Source organism: Giraffa tippelskirchi, chromosome 7, assembly GCF_054371585.1.
Source record: "Giraffa tippelskirchi isolate mGirTip1 chromosome 7, T2T-mGirTip1v1.2.pri, whole genome shotgun sequence".
NCBI lineage: Eukaryota > Metazoa > Chordata > Mammalia > Artiodactyla > Giraffidae > Giraffa > Giraffa tippelskirchi.
The window spans coordinates 132,615,034-132,642,148 of record NC_137281.1 but is presented as its reverse complement, the minus strand read 5'-3'; the positions used below and the strand labels follow the sequence as shown (position 1 = coordinate 132,642,148).

Here is a 27,115-nt window from a genome sequence, read left to right as displayed (position 1 = left end):
AGATGGGAATACCAGACCATCTGACCTGTCTCTTGAGAAACCTGTATGCAGGTCAGGAAGCAACAGTTCGAACTGGACATGGAACAGCAGACTGGTTCCACATAGGAAAAGGAGTACGTCAAGGCTGTATATTGTCACCCTGCTTATTTAACTTATATGCAGGGTACATCAGGAGAAACGCTGGGCTGGAAGAAACACAAGCTGGAATCAAGATTGCCGGGAGAAATATCACTAACCTCCGATATGCAGATGACACCACCCTTATGGCAGAAAGTGAAGAAGAACTGAAGAGCGTCTTGATGAAAGTGAAAGAGGAGAGTGAAAATGTTGGCTTAAAGCTCAACGTTCAGAAAACTAAGATCATGGCATCTGGTCCCGTCACTTCACGGGAAATAGATGGGGAAACAGTGTCAGACTTTATGTTTTTGGGCTCCAAAATCACTGCTGATGGTGATTGCAGCCATGAAATTAAAAGACGCTTACTCCTTGGAAGGAAGGTTATGACCAACCTAGACAGCATATTAAAAAGCAGAGACATTACTTTGCCAACAAAGGTCCGTCTAGTCAAGGCTATGGTTTTTCCAGTGGTCATATATGGATGTGAGAGTTGGACGGTGAAGAAAGCTGAGCGCTGCAGAATTGATGCTTTTGAACTGTGGTGTTGGAGAAGACTCTTGAGAGTCCCTTGGACTGCAAGGAGATCCAATCAATCCTTCCTAAAGGAGATCAATCCTGGGTGTTCATTGGAAGGACTGATGTTGAAGCTGAAACTCCAATACTTTGGCCACCTCATGCGAAGAGTTGACTCATTGGAAAAGACCCTAATGCTGGGTAGGATTGGGGGCAGGAGGAGAAGGGGACGACAGAGATGAGATGGTTGGATGGCGTCACTGACTCGATGGACATGTGTTTGGGTAGACTCCGGGAGTTGGTGATGGACAGAGAGGCCTGGTGTACTGCAATTCATGGGGTCGCAAAGGGTCGGACACGAGTGAGCGACTGAACTGAATGTGCCTTCCAAGGCATATCATTTTACATAACTTTGTTTTATCTAATTTTTTTTGTAGTTTCTTGGTTTTGTTTTTATTTATATTTTTGTTTTTAATTTTTGTTGGAATATAGTTGATCTTAAGTGTTGTGTTAGTTTCAGATATACAGCAAAGTGAATCATTTATGTATATATATATATAAATTCTTTTAGATTCTTTTCCCATATAGGGTATTACAGATTATTGAGTAGAGTTCCCTGTACTTTACAGTATGTCCTTACTAGTTATCTGCTTTATATATAGTCGTGTGTATATGTGAGGAGGGAATGTTAACATACTCCTGTATTCTTGCCTGGAAGATCCCATGGACAGAGAAGCCTAGTGGGCTACAGTCCATGGGGTCGCGAAGAGTTGGACATGACTGAAGTGACAGAGCATGCATGCATGCAGTGTGTATATGTACATGACACTGTTTTAGATTCCAGTGACCTGTGTTCAGTTGTCAACACTGGCACAAAATCCATGACTTTGAGCAGAGAATGCATGTCTCAGGCATAGGTCTGTGTCTACCAGATGAAGGACATCTGTTGGGTTTTTTTAGTCAAGACACAGTACAGGCTGATGGTACCCTTACAAGATTGTTTGGACATAGATTCCCCTTTATAAAACACATTTTAATGAGACACCCTAATTCTAGCTTTATCTTGATCTTGTGGATTATTCCAGACTGAGGTAAATTTGTTTCCTAGTAGCCTCTTCGGTCTGTTTTAAATGCTGGAAGCCGGTCATAGGCAATTATGAAAATTCTTTGCATCTGACTTTAATGTCAGTCAAACTTATGAAACACACTCAGTGCTGTGGCTAAAAGTACAATTTGAAATTATGCATTATTAAAAAAATTTTATATACCCATATATTTTAATTGGCTACAAATGCTACATGAGTAGTACAGGGCAGGAAATGTAAAAGTTTGTGAATAAAAATAGAAAGTTTAAGTCAAGAGAATCAAAACTGGGAAGGGAAATTGTCCCTTGTAGTCAGGTCTAGGTCAGATTTTTAGAGGGACAGTGACAAACTATTTTTCATCCCGTTTGTAACCAGTATGATGAATCTGGAAATATATGCATTGATGTATTCCATAAGTATTTACCAAACAAAACCTATGTGCCAGAAAGTGTGCTTAGCATGAGAGAAACAGTGAAGCACAAGGTACAGTTCATGTCTCTTAGGAGCTTCCAGGGTGAGGAAAACAAAACATGTGAAAGGGGACATGAAGAAGGTTCTAACCTGAGCCATGAGAACTAAAGAGGGGACACATCTGCTTCACATCTTTGGATATCTGTCCTGTGGAAGAAGGAAGCTGGGCTGGGGGTTCGCATCACAGTTGTGCGACACTACTACTATCTTCCCACATTATGTTCTTTTTCCTCATTTTTAAATGGAATTGAAATTTTAAAGAGTAATACATTCATTTGGTTGGAAGAAGAAAATAAAATTTTAAAAGTGCACAATGTTGTAAAGTTAAAAAATGGAAAATAAACTAATTTAAAAAAAGACAAAAAATAAAAAAAATTTAACAAGTGCATGATGAAAAATCTCCCTTCCACTTCCGTTACTCTCTATTCTGCCCCACTTCCATGGCTAATAATTAGTTTCTTGAGTATTTGCCCAGTGTTTCTTTATGAAGATACAAACACAAACTTATGTTCTTGTTTCCCCCTTTGCTTACATGAAAGTTAGCATTTTATATATCTGTGTCCATATAGCTGTATCTATAACACATAATCTGTATCTTACTTTTTCTCTTAATCATTTTTATCTGAAAATATTTCCATATCAGAACATGGAGATAATCTTTATTCTTTTGTGCAACCACTCAGTATATGTGTTGAAATATATAGTTTGTTTAACCAGGCCCTGATAGTGAATATTTGAGCTGATTCTAACTTTTGTTATTTCACGCTATAACAAATAACTATGTTCATATTCATTTTATGCATGTGTAGGTATGTCTACAGAATAATTTCTGTAAGTTAGCTTGCCAGTTCAAAGAGTAAATGCATTTGTACTTTGGACAGGCATTGCCAAATTGCCATCTGTAGGGATTATATCATATTCGATTTCTATCAGACTCCTCTCAGTGAGTGAGTGAGTGAGTGTTTTCCTTCAGCCCTACCAAATAGTGTATTGCCAAACTTTTTTGAATTTTTCCCTATCTGCTAAGGGAGAAATGTCGTTTTAGGTTTGTTTTAATTTGCACTTCTATGCTCCAGGATCATTTATATTGCTCTTTCTATGCAAAGCATTTATTTTTACCTTTTGTTCACTATCTGAACAAATGAATTGATAGTCTTATTATTCTTGATTTCTAGGAACTCTTTATAGATTAGGGAGGTTATGTGTTGTATCGTTTTCTGACTCTTTGAGTTGTCTGTTCCTACTAGATTCTGAAGACAAACCTTGGACTAAAGGCTGGAAGCAGCAGTGGAGAATAAAGTTCAACTCTAAAAATAATAATGAGCCCTTAATGTGTACCAGGCATGATTCTTAGTGCTTTGATTCCACTTTCTCATTTAGTTTTCACAACAATTCTATGAGGTGATATTATTAATAGATGAGATGGAAGCACAAAGGCATTAGCAAAATCTCCCACACAGCTAGTAAATGTTGGGAGTCTGTATTAAAAGTCATGCATGTGACCCCTGACCTAGGCTCTTAACTAAAAACATAATTAATTAATAATTTGGCTTTCATAGCAAACAGTGAGATCCTATGAATGGAAATATTCAAACTAAAGTTGGGAGATGGCCAATCCTGAATCTCATGGATGAGATCCTGGGATTGGGAGCGGATTTAATTTGATAACTTCAAAGAACTCTTCCAGGTCTTCTTTTCTGAAAATGCCATACCTGACCAGAAAGATGAATCAGGATATATGACATGCCAGGGCTCCATATGGGAGCTTCCTCTTCCAATTATCATCCATCAGACACTGTCACTCCCCAGCATTGCTGCCACAAGCAGCAAGGGGGTCCCAAACTTCCAGTTACAAACAGTGTCTTCATAGTGAATTTTTGTGGCACTAGGTTTCTAAGCCTATGTATATAGGGAAATGTCCTCCACTTTTGTTCTTTGCATGTGGTAAGTGTTCCACAGATCTGTTTTATTGAATTAATGCATGATTGATGGTAAAGCTTATTCCAAAACTCTTGGATGTGACTCAATCCAATAGTAATATGGAGGTAGTCATACATTCAGTGATTACTGAGCACATACTATGTGCAAAGCACAGTGCTAAGGGACTCAAAGTCATGAAGAAGTGTAAGACATGGTTCTGAACCAGTATAGAGAAAAAGATAACTGGTGACAAAGGCAGAAAAGCTGGTGAATCCCAAACAAATGGTCATGGCTTTGGAGTGGAGAGGAAAAAGAAAGCATTGAGGAGTGGGGTGGTAGGAGGAGACTGGCTACAGGAGGTGTGGAATCACCAGAAGCTTTATTTGGATTTAAGGAGGAGTGAAGGAGGCTTCCAGTTGAGGAAAGGGGCTTGCACAGAAGCATAGAAGTTGAGTATCTTATTCAACTTCTGGGGTTGAACAGGTGTGTTTCTTGAGCAGACTCAGAAATAAAACCACAAAGGCAGACTCACTGATGATGATCCTGAATTCTAAGCCAAAGGATGGGCAGAGACGCTCACCAAAGGCTTTGGAGCAGAGAAGTGACATGTGAAAGTGATGTTTTAGGGAGGAGAATGTGCAAGGTGGCACAAGGAAGAGGCGGGACTGGAAGCTGTAAAACACTGAGGAAACTATCACACCGATTCAAGTAGAAGGTGATAAGGGTCCAGCTGGGAAGCTAGCCATGGATGGGAAGTAAAGGAGAAAGGTCATGTAAGATCAATTATCAGGATTACCTAGATGATTCTGTGTTGGGGGGAGGGAGCAAAAGAACCCACCATTAAAGTGTAAACAGAAATTTATAGTACACATTTTCTTCTCTCACTACTGTCAATATACACATAGTGATAAGGAAATGTGACCAAGAACAGTTATTTTTCTATTTGGAAATCAGAGAGCGCAATTCTTCAACAAATAATATAAAGGTTGGGATAACTCTTTTTTGTTGTTCCAAAGGTAATTCTTTGCCCGGTGAAGTAACTCAGAGCTTTTTCTGTGTTGAAAACATTAAAAGTGGAATATATCTAAATTAGGTGGGTGGATTAGATAATGGTGATGGTTGTATAATTCTGTGGATATACAAAAATTGCTGAGTTGTATATTTTAAGAGTGAATTTTATGGTTTGTGAATTATAAATCAATAAGGTTTTTTTTTTTTTAAAGGCAATGGGAAGTCTAGGAAGGGTTTTAAGGACTTTTTCTTAAGATCTAAGTAAATTATAAATAAATATTTCTTCCCTCCCCAGAAAAGGTTGTCCTCCTCCCCCAAGAAGGCCGCAGAATCACATTTATACCTTTGAACACAAAAATGTTCAAAGCAAAAAAAAATGTCTCCATACTTTGACACTCAGCAGAACTTGTGCTTCCGTTGCATCTCAGGACTTGGCAGCGTTATGCTATCTAAGACCCTGCTGAGAACTGTCAGAGAAACTTAGGCAGTGGTTTGCTGCTGGGCTAGTTTTTTTCCTCTTACAGAATTTTCTGCTAAAGGGATAACTCCGCAAGGCAGTGCAAGCCCTGGCTCTTCATAGTGGAAGAAAAACCCCAAACTTGCTGAATCATTTTTTTATTAAACATTAATTTTGCAGTCCCGACAACTAAATCTGTTATTCTGGCAGGCAAGCTTTAAATAAGGCAGCGAGTTGGGGAAAGGAAGAGTAGTTACTCTTATTCCTAAAGTCTGAGCATGTCATCAGCATTGACTTTGTGTCTTTTGCTAGGGAATGCGAGTTCATCTTCTCCTTTTTACTTGATTAACTAATCACATAGATAAATTTTTAAAGGATGGATGTCCCTGAATTTCTCAGCGCCCGTTTGTCATGTCAAATCACAGGGTACTTCATTTCGGAAGGAGAATGCTTTCTAGGTGACATAGAGGCTCCTGGTGCCTCCCCAGCATATCCATCCCTCAGAGATGACTCTGTTGTCAGATGTGTCACAGCCGCCATACTGTGGGCCTGCTGATTTCTTAGCATTTAGGAAAGATGAGTGGGAGTTTCAGGGAAAAAGCCTTACCGCCTACGCTCTGTGGGGGCTACTACCATCCATCACATGGGCGGTCTAAGGGCAAATGATTCTTGGAAAAGTGAATGCAGATTCACTCTAGGTCACTTGTTTCTGGTCTTTAATTTTTGAGTTTTAACATGCATCTCTCACCCTACTCCCACTGTCATTCCAGGTTTTCATATCCCCCCCCTAAAATATTTCTTAAATTAATGGGACTATATACTTATACCTATATAGGTATATACCTATACCTCTTAGTGTTGGCTCTATTTAAACAATAATTGGTGTTTTTGTTTGTTTTTATTTTTAAAAGAAGTTTCTCTAATGGAGCACATCTACCTCTGTGCTCAGAGAACCTTTTCATATGACTATTCTTTGTTTTTGGCATTTTCTGTGTTTCCATTTCAGAGCAGTAAGAGGGTCTTTATGAGTTACAGCAGAATCATCTTAAACCACTGTCGACTTGTCTCTACCCTGAGGAGTAAGAAAGAGCTCAGTCTACGAGAGAGAAACCTCATTTGTAGGCACGGAACATTCTCCTGCTTTTTCTATTGTCTTTGTAAATTTGAGCATTTCATACTTGTTAGGCATTACCAGGCATTACCAATTCCTCACAGGATCCATCAGTTGCATCACTAGAAAATACTTAACACCCAATCACCTGCTTATGGAGCTCTGCAGACAGCCCTGACCTTGCACTCTTGGGACTTCAGGATCTAAGGCAGACTCCAGAGGGCAACATGAGTGTGGACTGGTTATATTTAACTCCTTCTGGCCCAAAACACCCTGATCACGTCTCAATAGATAGGATAAAGTACCAAGTGGATGGATGGTATATATTGCAAATTCTGGTGTCCTCCCTGCAAAACAGAGGTAATTATAAAGCCCACAGCTCTCATTTACTGTTTGTACTCTGTGCCAGGAAAGGAGCTAAGTGCATTATCTCATTTAATCCCTGTAACAGCCCAGTAACATGGGAACTATCTTTGCCCCATTTTAAAACTGAGTAAACAAGGCTCCATGGAATTCTCTAGGCCAGAATACTCGAGTGTGTGAAGTGAAGTTGCTCAGTCGTGTCCGACTCTTTGCGACCCCATGGGCTGTAGCCTACCAGGCTTCTCTGTCCATGGGATTTTCCAGGCTAGTATACTGGAGTGGGTTGCCAGTGTGTAGCTGGTCCCTTCTCCAGGAGATTTTCCCAAACCCAGGGATCGAACCCAGGTCTCCCGCATTGCAGGCGGATTCTTTACCAGATGAGTCACCAGGGAAGCCCCAAACAAGGCTTAGAGATGCTACCTTGCCCAGAGTCTCACAACTGATACTAGTAAAGTCAGGAAACAAACCTAAGCTGTAGGCTAGCAACTGAATGAGCTTGATTTGGTGAGGATGAGTCAGTCAGGAATGAGGATTTGTGGATTGAAAGTTTCCTTGAGAGAAGTCAAATACTAAGTCATTATTCCTTAGTATTGCTAGAGAAATTTAAAAAATAAAATAAAACACCCACCGTTTAGGAGACTACTGAATTTATCTAGCTCATGATTAGTGTTTCTGATCTAGGACATCAATGTATTCAAAAGCCTGATTTTATCAGCACATATGATTTCATGGCAGCTAAATTAGCTTATTTTCATGCTTTCTTTCACTTAGCTTTTGACTAGAGATAGTGACTTGGGATCCTTCAACTTTATTATAAGTACTTTCCTAAAAAATTACTTTTAAGATGGAAATTTGAAAATCAATCCCATTTTACATTTGCTGTGCCCTGCTGTCCAGCCACCTCCTGAAGGAGCATGTGTATGTCTACACATTGATTCAATATGTGCATCTGCCTTCATCTAGAAATCAGATTTCTAGATGGCCAAGGAAACAGCCAGAGAATGAGGAAGTCAGATGTTCTCAGGAATCCTAGGTTATATGAAGAAAGTAGTAATTTCTAGTCTAGACAAGGAAAGCCTTTTGATTTAGTGGATTTGTATCTAACAATGTAACAATATTGGTTCCTGCCTGGGGCAACTGGCTTGTGCTCTGCTTCATCCACACAGCTGCCAGCTCTACAGGAAGCGCTGACAAGGATTAATGGGCTTTCCTGAGCCCTGAGGCTCCCCTCTGCTTCCCAGTTCCAAGGATCCCTCAGGACTCCGCTCTCACACAGTTTACGATCTAGAAGGACTTTCTATTTTCGAGAATTCTATCTAATAGGCCCTATGTAATGTATACACATTTTCAAATGAACCTTGAGAATCTTTTAGGATATTTAGCTCAATTTAAATAGGACAAGAGGTAGGACATGACCACATTCAAAGTATTTAGATTATTTGTTGATTTTATGAGGGTTTTGACATGGTCCCATTTAAAATGTGTGATTTACACAAATGATTTTGTCCCTCTTCCTCTATTTGGGAGTGTTTGTAGAGTGTGACATCCTTTCAATTTTATGCTGGGTTTTCTGGGCAAGAGGAAGCTAGTAAAATGAGGATTTCAGGAGTGGGAGTTCTTCCCAATTATTGCTTCTACTCTCTAGTAATGTTGATGGGATCCTGAGTTTTTCCCCTCAATTATTACTATATATCTGGGAAGCCCCTATTCTCTGTGGCATCACCTTCAGGAAAATTATATTGATTCTTCTATACAGGTAAAGAAGAAATAAAGGAAGTTGTGTCCCACTATGGTGAAGCCAATTGATATAAAAATCATAGACAGTTGGAAGAGTCTTCTGCTGTTGTCCTATCCAACTTTCCATCAAATGCTGGTTCCTACCTAGATAGATGCTGGGCCTCTTTCCATCTGCCTGCCACTGGGATCCCGAGATGCAGCTCCAGCCCATTGCTGGATAACTTGAATTCTAGACAGTTGTTTCACATAAGAGATTAAGATATCCTCTTTGTAACTTCTCATCAATTAGTCTTAGTTTTTCTGAGTAGTTGCATAGAACATCTACTCATTGATTGATTGATTAATTGGTCTATTCATTCATTTATTCATTTTTTGGGGTGCCTACTGTGTACAATATATTGTATAAGAACATGAGTCTCAAACTCTAGGAGCTGACAGGTTAGCAGGCGATAACATAGACATATCAAAGTCATGTATCATACATGTGACACAAGCAGTATAATTAAGTGCTATGGGAAAGGAAAGGGAGAACAATAGGAAGGGGTCAGGTCTTGACAGATGTGGTCAGCAAACTCATTTTGGTGATGGTTTAGTAGCTAAGTCATGTTTGACTCTTACAACCTCGTGCACCTCTGTCCATGGGATTTCCCAGACAAGAATACTGGAGTGGGTAGCCATTCCCTTCTCCAGGGGATATTCCTGACCCAGGGATTGAACCTGGTCTCTTGCATTGCAGGCAGAGTCTTTACTGACTGAGCCACCAAGGAAGCCCATGGCTTGAGGTTAAAAGGTGGATATTTGGATGTGGAGATTGTAAATATTAGGTATTGGAGAAGTCGTGGGTAGTTTGTATTAACCAGAGCTCAGCGTTTGAAATGGAGAGTGTAAGTCAGGGCTAGAAAGGCTGGTAGAATGAGTGTGAGATAGCGAGGGGCCTTGTATGCCTAGAGTGGAGAGTAAGAACAGTGGAGACAGAGCTGTGAGGCCAGGTGGCATTCACATCATCTCAAATGACAGGCTGCAGAGTTTAAGAATTATCCAGTGAGGCAAAGCAGAGCCCTGGGGCCAGTTGCTAAACAGGTGACAGTTGTGTTTAATGTGACCACTCGAGGCAGAAGACAGTGGGCTAGAGGGCGATGTAACATGCTAGATACGGGTGATAAGGGCAGAAGCCATGTGGCGGCCCCTGCAATAGAAGTACGGACTGAGAGTTGAATGATGATGACTTTGACAGCCCTGCAAGCTGTCTGCTGGGTCTTCCCCTGGAGGGCATCTTCTCCGCACTTCCCCACACATCCAGACTATTTACATCTAGCAGCAAACCCCTCCTTACTTTCTGGTGAGCAACTGCTTATTAGCACATGGAAGCTTTCCAGGTAATTGTGGTAGAGAATCTCAAGGTCCAAATGTCTGTCGTGAAATAGCTGAGAATTGATTTCCCTGCCTGTAGTGTGGTCTACATTATCAGTTCAGTTCGGTTCAGTTGCTCAGTCATGTCTGACTCTTTGCAATCACATGGACTGCAGCACGCCAAGCCTCCCAGTCCATCACCAACTCCCAGAGCTTTCTTAAACTCATGTCCATCGAGTTGGTGATGCCATCCGACCATCTCATCCTCTGTCATCCCCTTCTCCTCCTGCCTTCAATCTTTCCCAGCATCAGGGTCTTTTCCGATGAGTCAGTTCTTTGCATCAAGTGGTCAAAGTATTGGAGTTTCAGCTTCAGCATTAGTCCTTCCAATGAATATTCAGGACTGATTTCCCTTAGGATTGACTGGTTTGACCTCCTTTCAGTCCAAGGGACTCTCAAGAGTCTTCTCCAACACCACAGTTCAAAAGCATCAATTCTTCAGTGCTCAGCTTTCTTTATGGTCCAGCTCTCACATTCATACATGTCTACTGGAAAAACCATAGCTTTGACTATATGGACAGAGTTCTGACAATACGTGGTCCACTGGAGAAGGGAAGGGCAAACCACTTCAGTATTCTTGCCTTGAGAGGGCAAACCACTTCCTCATCTTGCCTTCTCAAGGCAAAAATACTGACGTGTTTTGCCATTCCCTTCTCCAGTAGACCACATTTTGTCAGAACTCTCCACCATGACCTGTCTGTCTTGGGTGGCCCTACACAGCATGGCTCATAGTTTCGTTGAGTTAGACAAGGCTATGATCCAAGTCTACATATAGGCTAAGCCCATATCACAAAAGAAGCTTTAAATATCCTTTAGGATAAAGGTGTGTGTGTGCAAACATAGATTTAAATTTAATAGCTTTTTCTTTAGTGTTCTATGTGTGTGGTAGGGAATAAGACCCATCATTATTACCATTCCTTTTGTTATTGAGTTTGTTTTTATCTAACTGGAAAAGCAGGGGTGCCATACATGAAGGAAGTATATCTAGAAGACTATCTGAAAGGAACAGATTTAAATTGGTCTGTTGCTCACAAAATTAGGCTACTTGTTGAATAAAGTGAATGTCATTAGCAATTTAGAGGAATGTTCCCATGTATCTTCTCACACATTCTGTTATTTATGCTTTATTCTAAACTTTAAAGTTACTTTCTTTAATTTTTCAAATGTTTACTAAGTACCTACTATGTGCCAGGAACTGTTCTAGATTTTGGGCTACATTAGTGAAGAAAATAGTCAAAGATTGCTGCCCTCATGCAATATACCTAGCAAAGGAGGGGGGACATCATTAAATAAGTAATGAGTAAATAAGTTAATTATGTGATTTATTAGGAGGAGACAAGTGTTAAGGAAATATAAAGAGAAAAGTAGGGAGGGACAGGGTTGCTAGGGTGTTTAGGGGAGTTGCAACCTGAGACAGAGTGGTCAAATTTGCCTTCCTTAAGAAGATGACATTTGAGTGAAGACTCGGCAGTGAAGAGTTTAGGTATGTAGGTATCTGGATTAAGAGAATTCCAAGGAAAGAAAGCTGCTCTTGCAATGGTATTGAGGCAGGAGAGTGCTGGAAGCAAAGAGGCTCAGTGCTTTTCCATTTCCCTTAGACTAACCATGCTCATACAACCAAGATGATAGCTTGGAATAGAAAATTGCTAAGTGTATTTGTAATAGAACTGATTCAAAATTACTTTAAAAAGAAAAACTTCACAAACATTTAAGGAAGTACCAAGGGGTCTAGGGGCAGTTTTCTGACTTCTAGACTGCTTGGTAGGAACCCTGGCTCTGCCGCTTCCTGCCTTTGTGGTCTTTGGTGTGTCATTCAGCCCTTCTGTTCCTCGGTTTCCTCATCTGCACAATGAGGCTAATTATAGTACCTATCCTCTAGGATTGCTTTGATGACTAAATTAATCAATATTAATAAAAGCTTGGCACTATGTCTGACACATAGCAAGCAGTCAAGTATTAGCTAGTAATATTACTACTACTGTTACTACTAATAGTTACTGTTACTACTTTTATGAGTTGGTGCCCTAATCTGTAATATTCTTTAAGTGTGTCTTAAGGGTTGAATGTGTGTGTGTGTGTGTGGTCTCTTGAGAGTGTGGGGCTTAATTTAGAACATTAAAGAATCAGGTAAAATCCTACTTATGAGCAAGTGACAAGGTCTCAATAAATGTTAGTTTCTTCCCCTCTGACAGTATTTTACAGCACAGAAAAATAATAAAGGGTTTCTCTCTTCTCCTTGCTATTAATGAATATTTTGGCTGGTCTATAAATAAAATGAAGGCCAGGTGAAAACATTCTGTAGACTCAACCTTGGAAACTTTCTTTGCCCTTGGCACCACCAGTAGAACCAAGAAATTCTCAGCGGGTCATTGTGAATATACTGGAAGGCAGATAACCTCAGTTATTGGTGGGTAACTGAGGAGAAAGACAAAATGAGGGGAAAACCGGAGAAGAAGGGAAGCACTCTGTTAAGGTGATACCACTTTGGGGTGAGGCCGCCAGAAAACTAGGAGTTTCTTTTTCTGAGTACCTTTAACAAGAGAAGAGATGGCATCAGTCCAGGTAGAGCAGGAGTCCCTGAATGAAAGGACTGGACCAGAGAGTCCTTGAGCCTTCTCCAAGCTCACTGAGCAGCCCTTCTCCCTGGTGGACTACCCTACTGTTATGTTTACAAACCTGAATTAACTTAAATTTCCACATCTGTTTAAAGTCACTAGTGCCTTAGATACAAAGAAGGGTTCTGTTGACTAATACCATTTAGAAAGAACCAGTCACTGCATATTAAAGTAGTAGATTTTGTGAATCAACTTTCTAGTTCTCTGGGGTCTGTCTCCAACTTTCTGGATGTGGCAGCTCGTGCAGTCTGCTGCCAGAAAAATACCTGTGCTGGGGGCTATCTGGGAGACAAGATAAAACAACATGAGAGTGGTCTGAGGGAACTCAGAGGTCTTGAGGAGAAAGGATGCTGTGCCTGCACAGGCCAGGGTGGGTGGTGGGTTAGGCAGGTAGAGAAATGAAGCCAGGCACCCCCTCACTCTCTACTGCTGTTTTGATTCATAGGTGCATCGGATGTCTCCAGGGCCACGGATCATACCTTTTCAACAGTGGCAAAGGATGGGGAAGGAGTGTGTTATACGTCTCTGATTTCTGACATCTGTTACCCACCTCGGGAGGATGCTACATATTTCACTGGAATTCTTCAGAAAGAAAATGGCCACATCACTGCTTCAGAGAGCCCTGAGGAGTTGCATCCCCCTGGGCCCTCCTTACCAGATGTACCTGGGACGGAGCCTCGTGGCTTATTTAGTTCTGATTCTGGAATAGAAATGACTCCGGCAGAGTCCGCTGAAGTGAACAAGATCTTAGCAGACCCCCTGGACCAGATGAAAGCAGAAACCTATAAATACATTGACATAACTAGGCAAGAGGAGGTGAAATATCAGGAGCAATATCACCCCAAGTTGGAAGAGAAAGACTTGGACTTTAAGAATAAGGACACTGAAATCTCAGTAAGGTCTGAAGAGACACGTGAGGCTGAGAAACCGATTCCTGTGGAGGGGAAAATCCTCAAGGACCATTTATTTGAAGAATCAACATCTGCGCCATATGTAGACGATATCTCTGAAGAACAGCGCAGTGCCCCTCTGATTGCCGCCCCTGTCAAGATCACGCTGACTGAGATCGAGCCTTCTATTGAAACTGCTACCCCAGAGAAGACCCCCGAGAAGCAAGATATCTGCCTGAAACCGAGTCCTGACACAGTCCCCACGGTCACCGTCTCAGAGCCTGAAGACGACAGCCCAGGATCCATCACTCCTCCGTCTTCTGGAACAGGTGAGGGATTGGGCGGGGCGGTCCCTGCCTTGGGAAAACCCAGTGTATGGAAATCTGAACTTTAAGGACTGAAGGTTTGCATTCAAAATACTTCAATCTCAATTTAACTGATTTAATTAACATGTAACTTTTTCAGTCTTGTGCCCATTGTACAAAGGTTGACATCTGGGGTTTTTTAAAAAGTCCTATCAGATTTGCTTTGTAAATTATTTCTTTCTTTATTTGAGGGGAGAAGTAAAAATGACACACTGGAGACATTAAAACCCTCCGGTAGTTCTACTGTTCGGAGGAGAGAGGGAGGTGCTGCCAGGTTCTAGATTAGCTCTTTTCCCCAACCCCTGGGCATCATGGAGAGAGCACCTTAGCTGTTCTCTTCAGACCAATTGGACCACCTTGGACAGAGCAGTTTACATCCTTGGCTCCAGCTCCAAGTCTGTACAGTGAAGGGTGATAGGGTGGACATTAGGGTCTGGGGGGATGGGCAGTGGGAGGAAACCTAAACAAAGGGTACTCCTCCCTTCCGCCTTCAGTCTCAACACTGTCCTTTTCATCTTTTCAGTTTATTGAAGTTCTGCATACAATTTTATTTTTTAAACCAACGATTCTATTTTAGAATTTTTAATAGTTCAGAATTCACTAGGCTATGATCTTTTTCAGCTTGAACCTTCTACTCTGACTCAAGGCAGAGTGTTGTTAGACTACATCAGTACATCTTCTCAAGCACAAAGGGGACCTCCCAGACCTGAGTGAAAGTCCAGAGTGGTAGCCAGAGTTCCCCACCCCGCCCTGTGCCACCCCTTCGCAGGTGGTGGGAGTGGAGCCTTTATGTCTCCTCTGCTCTCGAATGCTCAGGGGCATTCGGATGAAGACAGGAAGAGATCCTGAATCTCCCCCTACCTCAGATGGCTGGAATTCTGACCCTACCCCACAGTAATTTACAAACCTCTTTTATTTACAAAAAGTAATCTTCAGACCCTCAGGTAAAAGAGCTTGTACTGAACTCTTAAAACAGATGTAAACCCTTCTGTTAAAGAGTGATTGCTCTAAATCCTGATGAAGCAGTCAGTTCAAGTGTTAGAACGGAGCAGGTATTTAATGGAGGTCCCTCCTGTCTTGTTTCCCTAAAGATTCTGGTATCAATTCCTCCCTTCCCCTGACCTTACCTCAGACTCATTCAACTGTAAACTCTTCAAGATTCACTGCACCCAGTTTCTGATTTTCAAATTCATTCATTTGCTCAACACACACTTTCTACACACTTTCTTTTAGTCAGGCACTCGAATAAGCACTGGTGATATTGGAGTTGAAAAGCAAACAAAAATCAGTCTCTGCCTTCCAGTGGGACAGATGACCAGGGAAATAGTCACATTCCAGTGTGACTTATCCCAGCTAAGAACAGGAGGTAGGGACATATCTGAGTCTCAAAGCCTCCTTGTGATTCTTCTGGCCATGCAGGTACAACCCTTCTATTAATATTATCCCATGACATAAAGACACTGCCACTCTGAAGATAACTATATTATCAGCTATGTTTCAGAGCTCTAGGGTTGTCTGGTGATCAGTACAGAAGAACTTTGGCCAGTCTTTGGGAAGGGTGAAATGCCCCTGCTCCTTCAGGTCCATTTACATGGCCACACGCCTTATGTGAAAATTACAGTTTACGAAGCTGGTGATAAAGACTTGATGTGTGCATGCGTGCATGTGAAGTCTCTTAAGTTGTGTCCAAGTCTGTGTGACCCTATGGACTGTAGCCCACCAAGCTCCTCTGTCCATGGGATTCTCTAGGCAAGAATACTGGAGTGGGTTGCCATGCCCTCCTTCAGGGAATCTTCCCAACCCAGGGATTGAACCACTATCTCTTACATCCCCTGCATTGGCAGGTGGATTCTTTACCACTGAACCACCTAGGAAGTCCAAAGACTTGATAGAGGGTTCATTAATTATGAGGGATTTTTTTTTCCTTCGGTTGTCATGACTCATTGGGGTTCTGGAGCATCTTGAAGAGAAGACAAAATCAGATTTGGCTCTCATGATCTTGGAGTTTTACGATCTATTGGTGCCCTTTTGACAGCATGGGATAGGACAGTGGTTTTCTCTGCAGTTACTCTAAGTAAACATTCTAAGTAAGGTTTATTCCAGAAAGAGAAAGTCCCTTGTCCCATTACACAATTGTCTCTGATGGTCAGCTCCCCTCTCCACACACCCCACACACCAAAACACCTGAGTCATATGACAACACATAAGAATAAAAATAACAAAAGAGATAGGAGGAGTCAGCTTGTTATTGAGGCTTTTCTTATTCTTTTTATCCCAAAGTGAAAGTGAAAGTCTCTCAGTCATGTCCGACTCTTTGCAACTCCCTGGACTATAAAGTCTGTGGAATTCTCCAGGCCAGAATACTGGAGTGGGTAGCCTTTCCCTTCTCCAGGGAATCTTCCCACCCCACGGATCAAACCCAGGTCTCCCACATTGCAGGCAGATTCTTTACCAGCTGAGCCAAGAGGTTACCTTAACCCCCTTCTCATCTTGTGAGCCCCTTGGTACTATGAGACCCTATGCCCATAGACACTGGAGGATTTGGGCTTTATTTCATCTCTTGGGTCTTGATTCTCTCTGCCATTTCCAGTGCTAACTGTAAGACAAACACCAAGAATTACATATAATCCTACATAGAAACTGAGGAAAAGGCAATCATCCTAAACAAAAGGAATTCAGTGTATCACTATTTAATAAATATGGAAATTATCAACTAACTCTGGGGAATAATTCTAATTATGTGAATTATGAATCAGGAGAAGTTATAATTTAGAAAAGCTTTAGCTACAGACCCGTAATCTTAATCAAGGAGTCTAATATACTTTCTTCAATTCCAATACATTATTCCATTTTGTAGTTTTCTCCAATGTACTTAATTATTTTCATCATATTAAATAATATACCCTGCCTGAGGCATGGAGGTAAAAATTCTTATAGCTCAAATATTGGAAGTGTCTTCTAAGTAAAGATCAGTCATGAATACAAGTGAAATGTTTTAGGAAAATACAGTAAGTGCCCTGAGGCACCAGAACATTGACCTGTCAGCAGCATGCTGTTTCTGACACAAATACTTAGAAGTATATTATGGTGGTCATGGATGTTCTTTGAGGTGTTATCTTCAGAAAAGACAATAATCAAGAGGCTATGATAAAACCACCCATGTCCCTTAAGAAGAAATAGCAATACAAAGTAAATCAATTCAAACTCTTTGAAAACTACTGTTGCTATTTATTTCCTTGCATTGATGAGGTCTGTGACTCTCCTACCCACTTTGCAAATTTATTCTTTTATTCAAAATGCTTATTGAGTGACTTCTATATGTCAGACATGTGCTAGACACCAGACACATTGCAGTAAACAATGTGTATAAAGTCCCTGCCCTCATGGAGCTTATTGCTAGGGAGAGATGTCAGTAAAAGGAAGCACATAAATAAATAGTGTAATTTCATGGAGTGTGAACGCTGTAAACAGTGATAGAATGTTGGGTGTGAGAAGGTCAAGGATGGCCTCTGTGACCTGGGATCTGTGATCTATAATCTGAAATCTGAATGAGAAGAAGATCACAATTCAAAGAGAGGGATTAACAGGGACCCCAGGTTTAGAGGTCAACTAATGCACAGGCCTCAAGGTTGTATTATTTGGGAACTGAAAGATGATGCAAAGGAGCAAGGGAGAAGTATGAGACAGAACAGAATTGGAGAAGTAGACAGGGCCTAAAGCATTCAAGGCTTCGCATGCAAGAGCAAAGAATTTGAATTCTGTTCCAAATGCATTGGGAAACCATTGGATAATTTTAATCAGGGAAAGAATGCCATTCATTCATTGTTCCACTTAACAAACATGTAATGACCATTTACTCCATATCAAGCATTGCTTAATCGCTGCTGTGGATACAGTGGTGAAACATGAGATTCCTGCATGCCTGGAGTTTGCATTTTAATTGACAAGACTTACATACAAATAAATAAATGATATACTATCAGGTTGTTATAATGGTTATGAAGAATGATAAAGCAAGGTAGAGTGTAAGAGAGTGATGGGGACAGTCATGAGGAAATGCTTTTCCTTGCCAGTGGTTTTCAGCAGAGACCTGAATGGGGTGAGGGAACAAGCCATGTAGACACAAGGAAGAGGTGCCAGGCTGAGTTGACAGCCAGGGCAGAGGCCCAGAGAACATCCTGAGTGTTCCAGGAGCAGCTGGAAAGTCAGTGTGGCTGCAGTGGGGAGAAGGAAGGGAAGAGTGGCAGGATCAGATTTCTAAAAGATCCTTCTGGATGACAAGTGGAGAATGAGCTGGAAACCAAGCGGAGGGCTGAATGTCAGCACTGCTCATGGTTGGACACTGGCATCTGTGACTTGATAGACTGGCCCATATTCACCTTCCTTTTTTTTCCTTCTAAATTAAAGCATCATAATTAGTACCAGCAGCAAACATATCTTCCCATGCTGGATAGTTCTAACCTTCACAGTTTCTATATTCTATTTAATTATCAATGACCCTCTAGCTTTGCTGTGTCAGTCTTGTGCTATGCTAAGTTGTGTCCAGCCCATATTCACTTTCCTTTTTTCCTTCTGAATTAAAGCATAATTAGCAGCAGCAGCAAACATACCTTCCCATGCTAGGTGGTTCTAACCTTCAGTTTCTATATTCTATTTAATTATCAATGACTCTCTAGCTTTGCTGTGTCAGTCTTGTGCTGTGCTAAGTTCTGTCTCTTTGCAATCCAATGGACTGTAGCCCTCCAGGCTCCTCTGTCCATGGGATTCTCCAGGTAAGAATACTGGAGTGGGTTGCCATGGCCTCCTCTAGGGAATTTTCCTGACCCAGGGATCGAACCCACATCTCTTAAATCTCTGTGTGTAGGAGGCAGTTCTTTACTATTAGTGCCACCTGGGAAGCCCAGTATCAGTCTTGACATATATCTGTAAGTTTTTAACAAGGGTAGGAAAACCTCTGTTTTGTTCTAAAATTTCCCCTGATTTCTCCTAGCACTTTGTTAAACTTTTAGTTCACTTTTAGAATGAGGGTAATGTCTGCAATATCTACTGAGTCCCATTTCACTCATAAGAAAGATGATTTTTTTTGAAAGTAGTACTTTTACTTGCCCAACATGAAACTTACCAGACCTTTTCTTCCCACACTCCACTGGTACCATCCTTGTGTGTTAGTCGCTCAATTGTGTCCAACTCTTTGCGACCCCATGGGCTGTAGCCCTGCCAGGCTCATCAGTTCATGGAATTCTCCAGATACGAATCCTGGAGTGGGTAGGCATTCCCCTCTCCAGGGGATCTTCCTGACCCAGGGATCGAACCCAGGTCTGCATTGCAGGCAGATTCTTTACTGTTCTGAGCCACTAGGGAAGCCCCTACCATTCTTACCTTTGAGTAAATAATCAAGCCGTCTTTTCTGAATGCTCTAACACAGTGGTTTTCAGCTGGAGATAAGGTTGCCAGATAAAAATGTCAATATTTCCTAGGACATACTTATGCTGCTGCTGCTGCTGCTAAGTCACGTCAGTCGTGTCTGACTCTGTGCAACCCCATAGACGGCAGCCCACCAGGCTCCCCCATCCCTGGGATTCTCCAGGCAAGAGTACTGAGTGGGTTGCCAGTTCCTTCTCCAGGGCATGAAAGTGAAAAGTGAAAGTGGAGTCGCTCAGTCGTGTCTGACTCAGTGACCCCATGGACTGCAGCCCGCCAGTCTCCTCCGTCCATGGGATTTTCCAGGCAAGAGTACTGGAGTGGGGTGCCATTGCCTTCTCCAATACTTATGCTAAAAAAAGTTAATTGTTTATCAAACAATCCTAGTTAACTAGTATCCTCTATCTTTATTTGCTAAATCTGTCAACCCTAACTGGATGTGATCTTTAGAATTACCTTTGGAGTTATAAAACGCTGATGCCTGGGCCTCATCAAAACTTAATTTCTACTAAGTCAGTTTCTGAGGGCAGTTTTGAGCCACACGCCACTCAAAATCAGTGAGGAGAAGGAAGGGAAGAGCGGCAGGATCAGATTTATGTTTACACAACTCAGAAACAGCTTCACCACTGTTCTGGGACTTCCCCAGCCATCCAGTAGTTAAAAATCTGCCTTCCAATGCCGGGGACATGTGTTTAATCCTTAGTCAGGCAACTATGATCCCACATGCCGTGAGGCCACTAAGCCCATTACTGAGCCAGTGCCACAACTAAGCCTAGATGCTGCAACTAAGACCTGATGCAGTCAAATAAATTAATTAATTAAAAAAAAACCGTAAAGCAAGACCAAAGGACCAAAAGTCACCCTTAGAAAAAAAAATAACCATTGTTTTAACGATTTGAGCTAATTCTCACATGAGCTCTTTTTGTTGAGTACATCCTGTGTGCCAGGCACTGTACCCGGTACTGGGAATATGATATGGGTTCACTTTTTTGACTGTTACAGATAATGCTGTTATGAACACAGTGCAGAAGTTTTTGTGTGGACACAGGTTTTCAATTCTCTACTTACGAGTGGAATTTCTGATTTATATGGAAACTCTAAATAGTTGAGGAACTGCCAGACTAGTTTCCAAAGTAACTGTATCATTTTACATTCACACCAGCAGTGGCTGAGTGTTCCAGTTTCTCCACATCCTTTTCAACACTTAACTACTCTGACTTTTTGATTCTAAGAATCCTAGTGGGTACAAAGTGGTAACTCATTGGTTTCAATTTGTACTTCTCTGGTGAATTATGATGTTGAGCATACTTCCGTATGCTTTTCTGTCATGTGTTAATACTCTTTGGAGAAATGTTTATTCAAATTATTTGCCTATTTTTAACTGGGTTATCTTTTTATAATTGAATTGTGATAATTTTTAATAGATTCTAGATATAAGTCCCTTATAAGGTATAGGATTTGTAAAATTTTTACCCATTCTATGGATTGTCTTTCCACTTTCTTGATGTTTTCCTCTAAAGCACAAAAGTGTCTAATGTTGATGAATTCCAATTTGTATGTTTTTATTTTGTTGCTTATGTTTTTGATGTCATGTCTAAGAAACCACTATCTAATCCAAGGTCATGAAGATTCACTTCTGTGTTTTCTTCTAAAGTTTCTGATTTTAGTTCTTAGATTTAGATTGAATCCATATAGAGTTAATTTTTAATATGACATGAGGTAGGGGTTCAGCTTCATTCTTTTGCATGTGGTTATCTAGCTCATTTTTCCTCTTCTTCTCATTTTCTGAAATATAATTTGTCCTATCTCAGACCCTCACCTGGTTTTTGAACAGATGTGGCCTGATATTCTGAGAAACACATGAAACATAAGGACTTGAGTTCAAATTTAAGCCAAGTCATTTCTAACTATGTGGCTATATCATTCAGGGTCCTGCAGAAAACAAAAGTGACATACTCAAAAGTTGTAACTGAAGAGGGTTTAAAGAAATGTCAATTTATAAATGTAAAGACATTTAAAGACAGTTAAAAGAACCAACAAAAAATGGTAAAGCACCCAAGGACTGGCGACATTAAGGATCTGTTAGTACCCTGGACCTAAAGCGGGAAGGGGAAGGAACAGCATTCCTAAAGCCTGTAGCTTCAGAAACAGCAAGAGGTATAAATACCCCAACATTTGCCTCCTTCCACCTCTTCTGTGATTGCTATTGGCTAAAAGCAACCAGAAATCAGAGAGGAAGGAATTCCAGGTAACACCTTCTATGTAGGTCAGCCTCTCAGAACAAAGAACAGAGCAGAGAAGGATGGGAATAAGTCCAAGGAGGCAAAGACAGAAAAACCAGTACAGTGATCTTGGACAAGTCACTTTACCTATTGCCACTAGACACTAAGCCCCATATATGAAGTGCCTGTAACCCAGAAAATGCTCAACAAGTGGAGCTGTGATGCTGCTGCTACTGATAGTGCTCTGGAGGTACAGGCTGTTCCTTCATTCACACTGGCCTCTACTTCCTATCTTCTTCCTCCTTCCACCCTATCTTTGCAAATTAATGTAACTTTTACACTTTTATGCTGTTTGAAATCACATGTGCACAACTTACTAAGGAACTAACTTCTATAAAAATAGAGTTAAGGATCATGCAGTAAATCTTTTTACACATAAACTGTGTGTGAGATAATGAGGCTCTTGTGGTTTTAAGTTACTGAAAAAAAACCAACAACATAAATCATATCACTGCTCTACTCAAAATCCTCCAATGGCTTCTCATTTCACTCAGAATAAAAGCCTGATGAGATCCTACATGATGACCCCACTTCCCTGAATGCGTTTTACCTCTTTTCCTATTACTCACCCCCTTACTCACTTTGCCCCAGACATGACTGCCTCCTTTCGATACCTAGATCATTGCAGCTCCCACCTCCAGACCTTTGTACTATCTGTTCCCTCTGCTTGGCATGCTTTTCCTCTGGATATCTTCATGAATCACTTGCTTACCTTCTCAAGTGTTGCATATAGGTTACCTTCTCAATAAAACCTATCTTGACTACCCTATTTAAAATTACAAACTCATCCCCACCCTGTCACAGTCCTCCTGATCCCTTTACTCTACTTTTTTTCCATAGCACTTAACATCTTCTAACATACTATATACTTTTTTGTATTACATGCATTATTTGTGTATTGTATTCTTCTACTAGAATATAAGCAGAGATTTTGTTTCCTTCATTCACTAATGCATCCTAAGTGCCTATAAGGGAGCCTGACACATAGAAGGCTGTCAATAAATAAAAGATGAATGAATGATACATGGATAAAGGGTAAAATCATTTCAGCTTTTAGAAAATTAGACAAATCTAAACTGTTTTATCCATTGGGGTTCACCCATAGTCCTAAAGTGACAAATTACTTAGCCATCAATAGTCTACCCTTTACCCTCCCAGTGACCTCAAAGCTTTGGAGAAATGACGAGTAGTTACAAAAGGGCCAGAAGTCACTGTCTAGGATATTCTGACATAAGGCCCTGTTGTATTGGCAAGGGGAAAACCAAGCTCTTGAAAACTGTTGTCATGGCCATCCCAAGTAATTTCAGCTAACAGAGAAATATCAGTAAGATTGCCTGTGAGGTTTGGGATCCATCTGAATATACATCAGACAGAAGGCAGGCACTTACCCAGGGGATGTGACTATTGGGTTTTGTTCTCAAGAGGAGGTGAAGAGATGAAAAAAGAATGACAGTGGACCTCTACCATTAGAAGCCCTGTGGAATTGTGCAGTATGGTAGCCTGCACAGCCTGCTTAGTGGAACTGGCAAAAAATTATTCCTTATATTGCTTCACTTTGTTACACTTTTCACTAAAAAAGAATAAATGTATTGATTCTTATGGAAAATGTGAAAGTTGGAAAGCATGTTGTACATAAGGATCCAAATTAGCTTTCTTTGTCTTACTGAAGCAGGGAATACGGACAGGAGTTCATGGACAAGGAGTTATTACAGATTTGTTGACACTGGTGGGCCAAATTAGAGTTATATATATTGGATTGAGGCTTTCCAGGTGGCCCTAGTGGTAAAGAACAGGCCTACCAACTCAGGAGATGTAAGAGATATGGGCTTGATCCCTCGGTCAGGAAGATCCCCGAAGGAGGGCCTGGCAACCCACTCCAGTATTCTTGCCTGGAGAATCCCATGGACAGAGGAGCCTGGCAGGTAGGTGACAGTCCATAGGGTCGCAAAGACTGGACACAACTGAAGCGACTTAGCACACAAGCGTACATCAGATTATCTGATGAAATCTGTGATACTGGAAAACTTCCCTGAGAGGCGGATTAGAAATTAAAACCATGGCTTCTAGAATCTTTCCCACATTGAAACAGAAAAATCAGCCAGGTGCTACTGCTAAGAAATTTCTGCGTCATTTTTAAAAATAGCTAAATTAAGATATAGGTATATGAAACACTGATTAATTGGGCCATAACAGTAATTAGCCTTTTAGTTCAGGTGGCCTTTCTAGCATAGCCCTGGAAACAGACTATTTTGGGGGCTAATAAGATATGTGTTTTTTAAGCAAGGAGAAAAGTATCTCCCCTAATGGAGTTTTGTTTTATTTCTTCTCTCCCTGTCCATCTGTCTGTCCTTGTGTGTGCCTCTTTGACGCTTCTTCGCTCTGTGGGATGACAGAACCGTCTGCCGCAGAATCCCAGGGGAAATGCGGCATCTCCGAGGATGAGCTGATCACTGCCATTAAGGAAGCAAAGGGGTTATCCTACGAGACAACGGAGAGCCCACGGCCAGCGGGCCAGGCGGCCGACCGGCCCGAGGCCAAGGTGAGGTCTGGGCTGCCCACCATCCCCAGTCCCCTGGACCACGAGGCCAGCAGCGCAGAGTCGGGGGACTCGGAGATCGAGCTGGTGTCCGAGGACCCGCTGGCCTCTGAGGACGCGCTGCCCTCGGGTTACGTGACCTTCGGTCACGTGGGCGGCCCACCACCGTCGCCGGCCTCGCCTTCGATCCAATACAGCCTCCTGAGGGAGGAGCGTGAGGCGGAGCTGGACAGTGAGCTCATCATCGAGTCATGCGACGCCTCCTCCGCCTCAGAGGAGAGCCCCAAACGGGAGCAGGACTCGCCGCCGGTGAAGCCGGGTGCCCTAGATGCCATCCGGGAGGAGCCGGGCGCCCGGGCCGAGGAGCGCACCCCTAGCCGGCGGGGCCTGGCAGAGCAGGAGCCCTTCCTCAGTTTCCCCTCGGCTGCCCCGCGAGCCGGCCCGGAGGTGCCCTCCGGAGACCCAGCCCCTGCCCCCGAGGGGCCCACCGCACCACAGACACCCGTGGAAGCCGCGAGTTCCGACCAAAGCTCCCAGGCCACGAAGGCCCCCGGGCTTCGGGGTCCTGGCGTCATGCCCCCTCTGCTGTTTCTCAATAAGCAAAAAGGTAAAGTGACAGCGTTCTTGATTAAAGTAGGTTGTCTGCTTACAGTTCTCCCCCTGGGTGCGCTGAGATACTCAACAGAGGGGCGTTGGTCTGGCTCAGCCCTGTAGTCAGGTCCTAATTGGTCGAACAGTTGGCCAAGAACAATTCCAAAGCGGGTGGGGAGGAGAAGAGAGGATTCCGATTCGTAGATGGGACTTCCATGGCAAAACCGCGTGCTGGGAGCTACGCCTGGCTGGCTGAACCCTAGCATCTCCAGTAATAAATGGTTTTGTGGACACTCCAAGATCTCCTGAATGGAGTGAATGTGTCCCTCCTATCATTCCAGGACTGGATTTCCTCACTTGGGATGGGATGGGGTTTGTTATTGTCTGAGGCTCATTTCCAGCTTCCCACTCCCTCAGTGATGGAGTGGGCTTACAGTCTCTCTAGGTGCTGAAACCCACCATTAGCACTTCATTTTGCCAACCAAACGTGCTTCTTTAATGGACCAAGAGGATCTCAGTGCCATCCTTTCTCTTACCAAAAACAAATAAAACAACCACAATGACAGAGTTTCTCTTGTCCATCAGCAAGACCTAAGGTGACTAATTTTAAAGTCACTTTTTACTTAGAATGATTTTAATCTGGCCATTATATCTTCCCTATGAGAGATCTTAAGCTGAAGGAAGTCTTCAAATTCAGAAAAAATGAAAGTCATTACTTTGTCTTTCTGGCATTCTTACCCTCAAGTCATCCTCCACACCGGGTTACAGCTGTGTTACGGAATTCAGGAAGGGAATTAAAGTCAGATGAACAGTAATAAATTAGGCACTGCACAGTCTAGTTAATGGGGCTACATTGAAGCTATACAATTTCTCCCCAGATCCTGGGTAGAAGAACCTCCAGGTGGAACTTGAAAACAAACCCTAAAAGCACAGTTCTGTTCAAGGTCCCCTCTCACCCGTCTCCTCTGCTTTGTGTGTGTGTTTGTGGGGTTTTTTTAAGAAGTATTTTTCTTTTTAGGGATAAATGATTCTGAGGGTAACACCCTCCTTCCTATTTATATGCTAACTTCAATGATGTTAGTAGCAATTAAAGTGCCTCATATAAAAATAGAGGACAAAATCTTTCTCATTATAGATTGGAAGCTCACTTCTAAAGTCTTTAAAATGAACACATTGCAAAGGGGGAAACGAGGAATGTAATGAAAAGATAACCCTGCTGCATGGTTACTGGTGGCCTAGACACGTAGTAGCATAACGTGGGGCTGACATAATTAACTCCTGATATCCCACATAACTCATCCCTCAGAGTTTAAAGTGTATTTAGTGTGTGCAATAGGGAGGCTCTTCTGTGACAGACTTAGCAGTGGAAATGTGTATTTGTTGTGTGAATATTAGCACTAATTTGGATTCTTTTACCACCACTCTGACTGTGGTGGGACAGGGCCCTGCAGCTTTCAGGGAGCTTGAAGCAGGAGCGCTTGATTCATTCGGAGTATGGGTTCATATCACTGTACTGTAAGAGGCATATGTTTCCATTTTATCCCCTAATTAGCATCCCCATAGTGAAATAGTCACATGTGCATGGCGCTGCTTGAATATATTTATCCTCAAAAGTAAGGAAATCTGAAGTCTAATAAAGAGAGAATGGTATTGTGCAGGCCCCTTCCCCTCATTAATATATTTGAGAGACAAGTACGGCAGCAGGGATTGACCGAGCAACCAAACATCCAATAAAGAGCTAAGGCGATGGAAAAGTACTGCTGTGAACGCAAAGGCTTCAGAGCGTATTTTACAGCTGATTCTGGTACTATTCTAATCTCTGTGCAAGTTGCCCCATATGGCTTGAACCCTCTGCTGCCACGTTAGACATTAGAAAGGAGAAAGTGGCAGTCGTTTCAAACGATTAAGGCATACCACGGTGAATAGCCTCTGCTCTCCTTTGCACTGAGGGATCCTTTGAAATCCAGCCTCCCACTGAAACTCGGTGCTCTCAGCCTCATTATCTATGAAGAGAGTCTGAAAGGTTGCTCTGAGGCAGCCAAGCACTGGCGGTGCTGCGGAGATGACTCGGTGCTGCCAGCAGGTTATTGGAGCCCTGGGGTTCTTCTGGTCTCACCTGCTCCGCCTCAGCGGGTGGGAGGAGCAGCCTCCCCCAGGCTGTTCTTAATCACTGTCTGTGGACTGGAGGGTTGCGCTCAAGGCTAGTGCGACTCCCCACAG

At 42.2% G+C, this 27,115-nt stretch overlaps 1 protein-coding gene across 2 annotated transcripts in view; it reads left to right on the top strand.

The window, feature by feature from the left end:
- RTN1 (reticulon 1) overlaps nucleotides 1-27,115 on the top strand; it is a 236,708-nt gene that overhangs the window by 105,618 nt on the left and 103,975 nt on the right. For both annotated transcript variants that reach the window (XM_081509748.1, XM_081509749.1), the window contains exons 2-3: nucleotides 13,256-14,029; nucleotides 24,162-24,911. In XM_081509748.1, coding sequence (XP_081365874.1) covers nucleotides 13,256-14,029; nucleotides 24,162-24,911 — 1,524 coding nt within the window. The remainder of the gene's footprint in view (nucleotides 1-13,255; nucleotides 14,030-24,161; nucleotides 24,912-27,115) is intronic.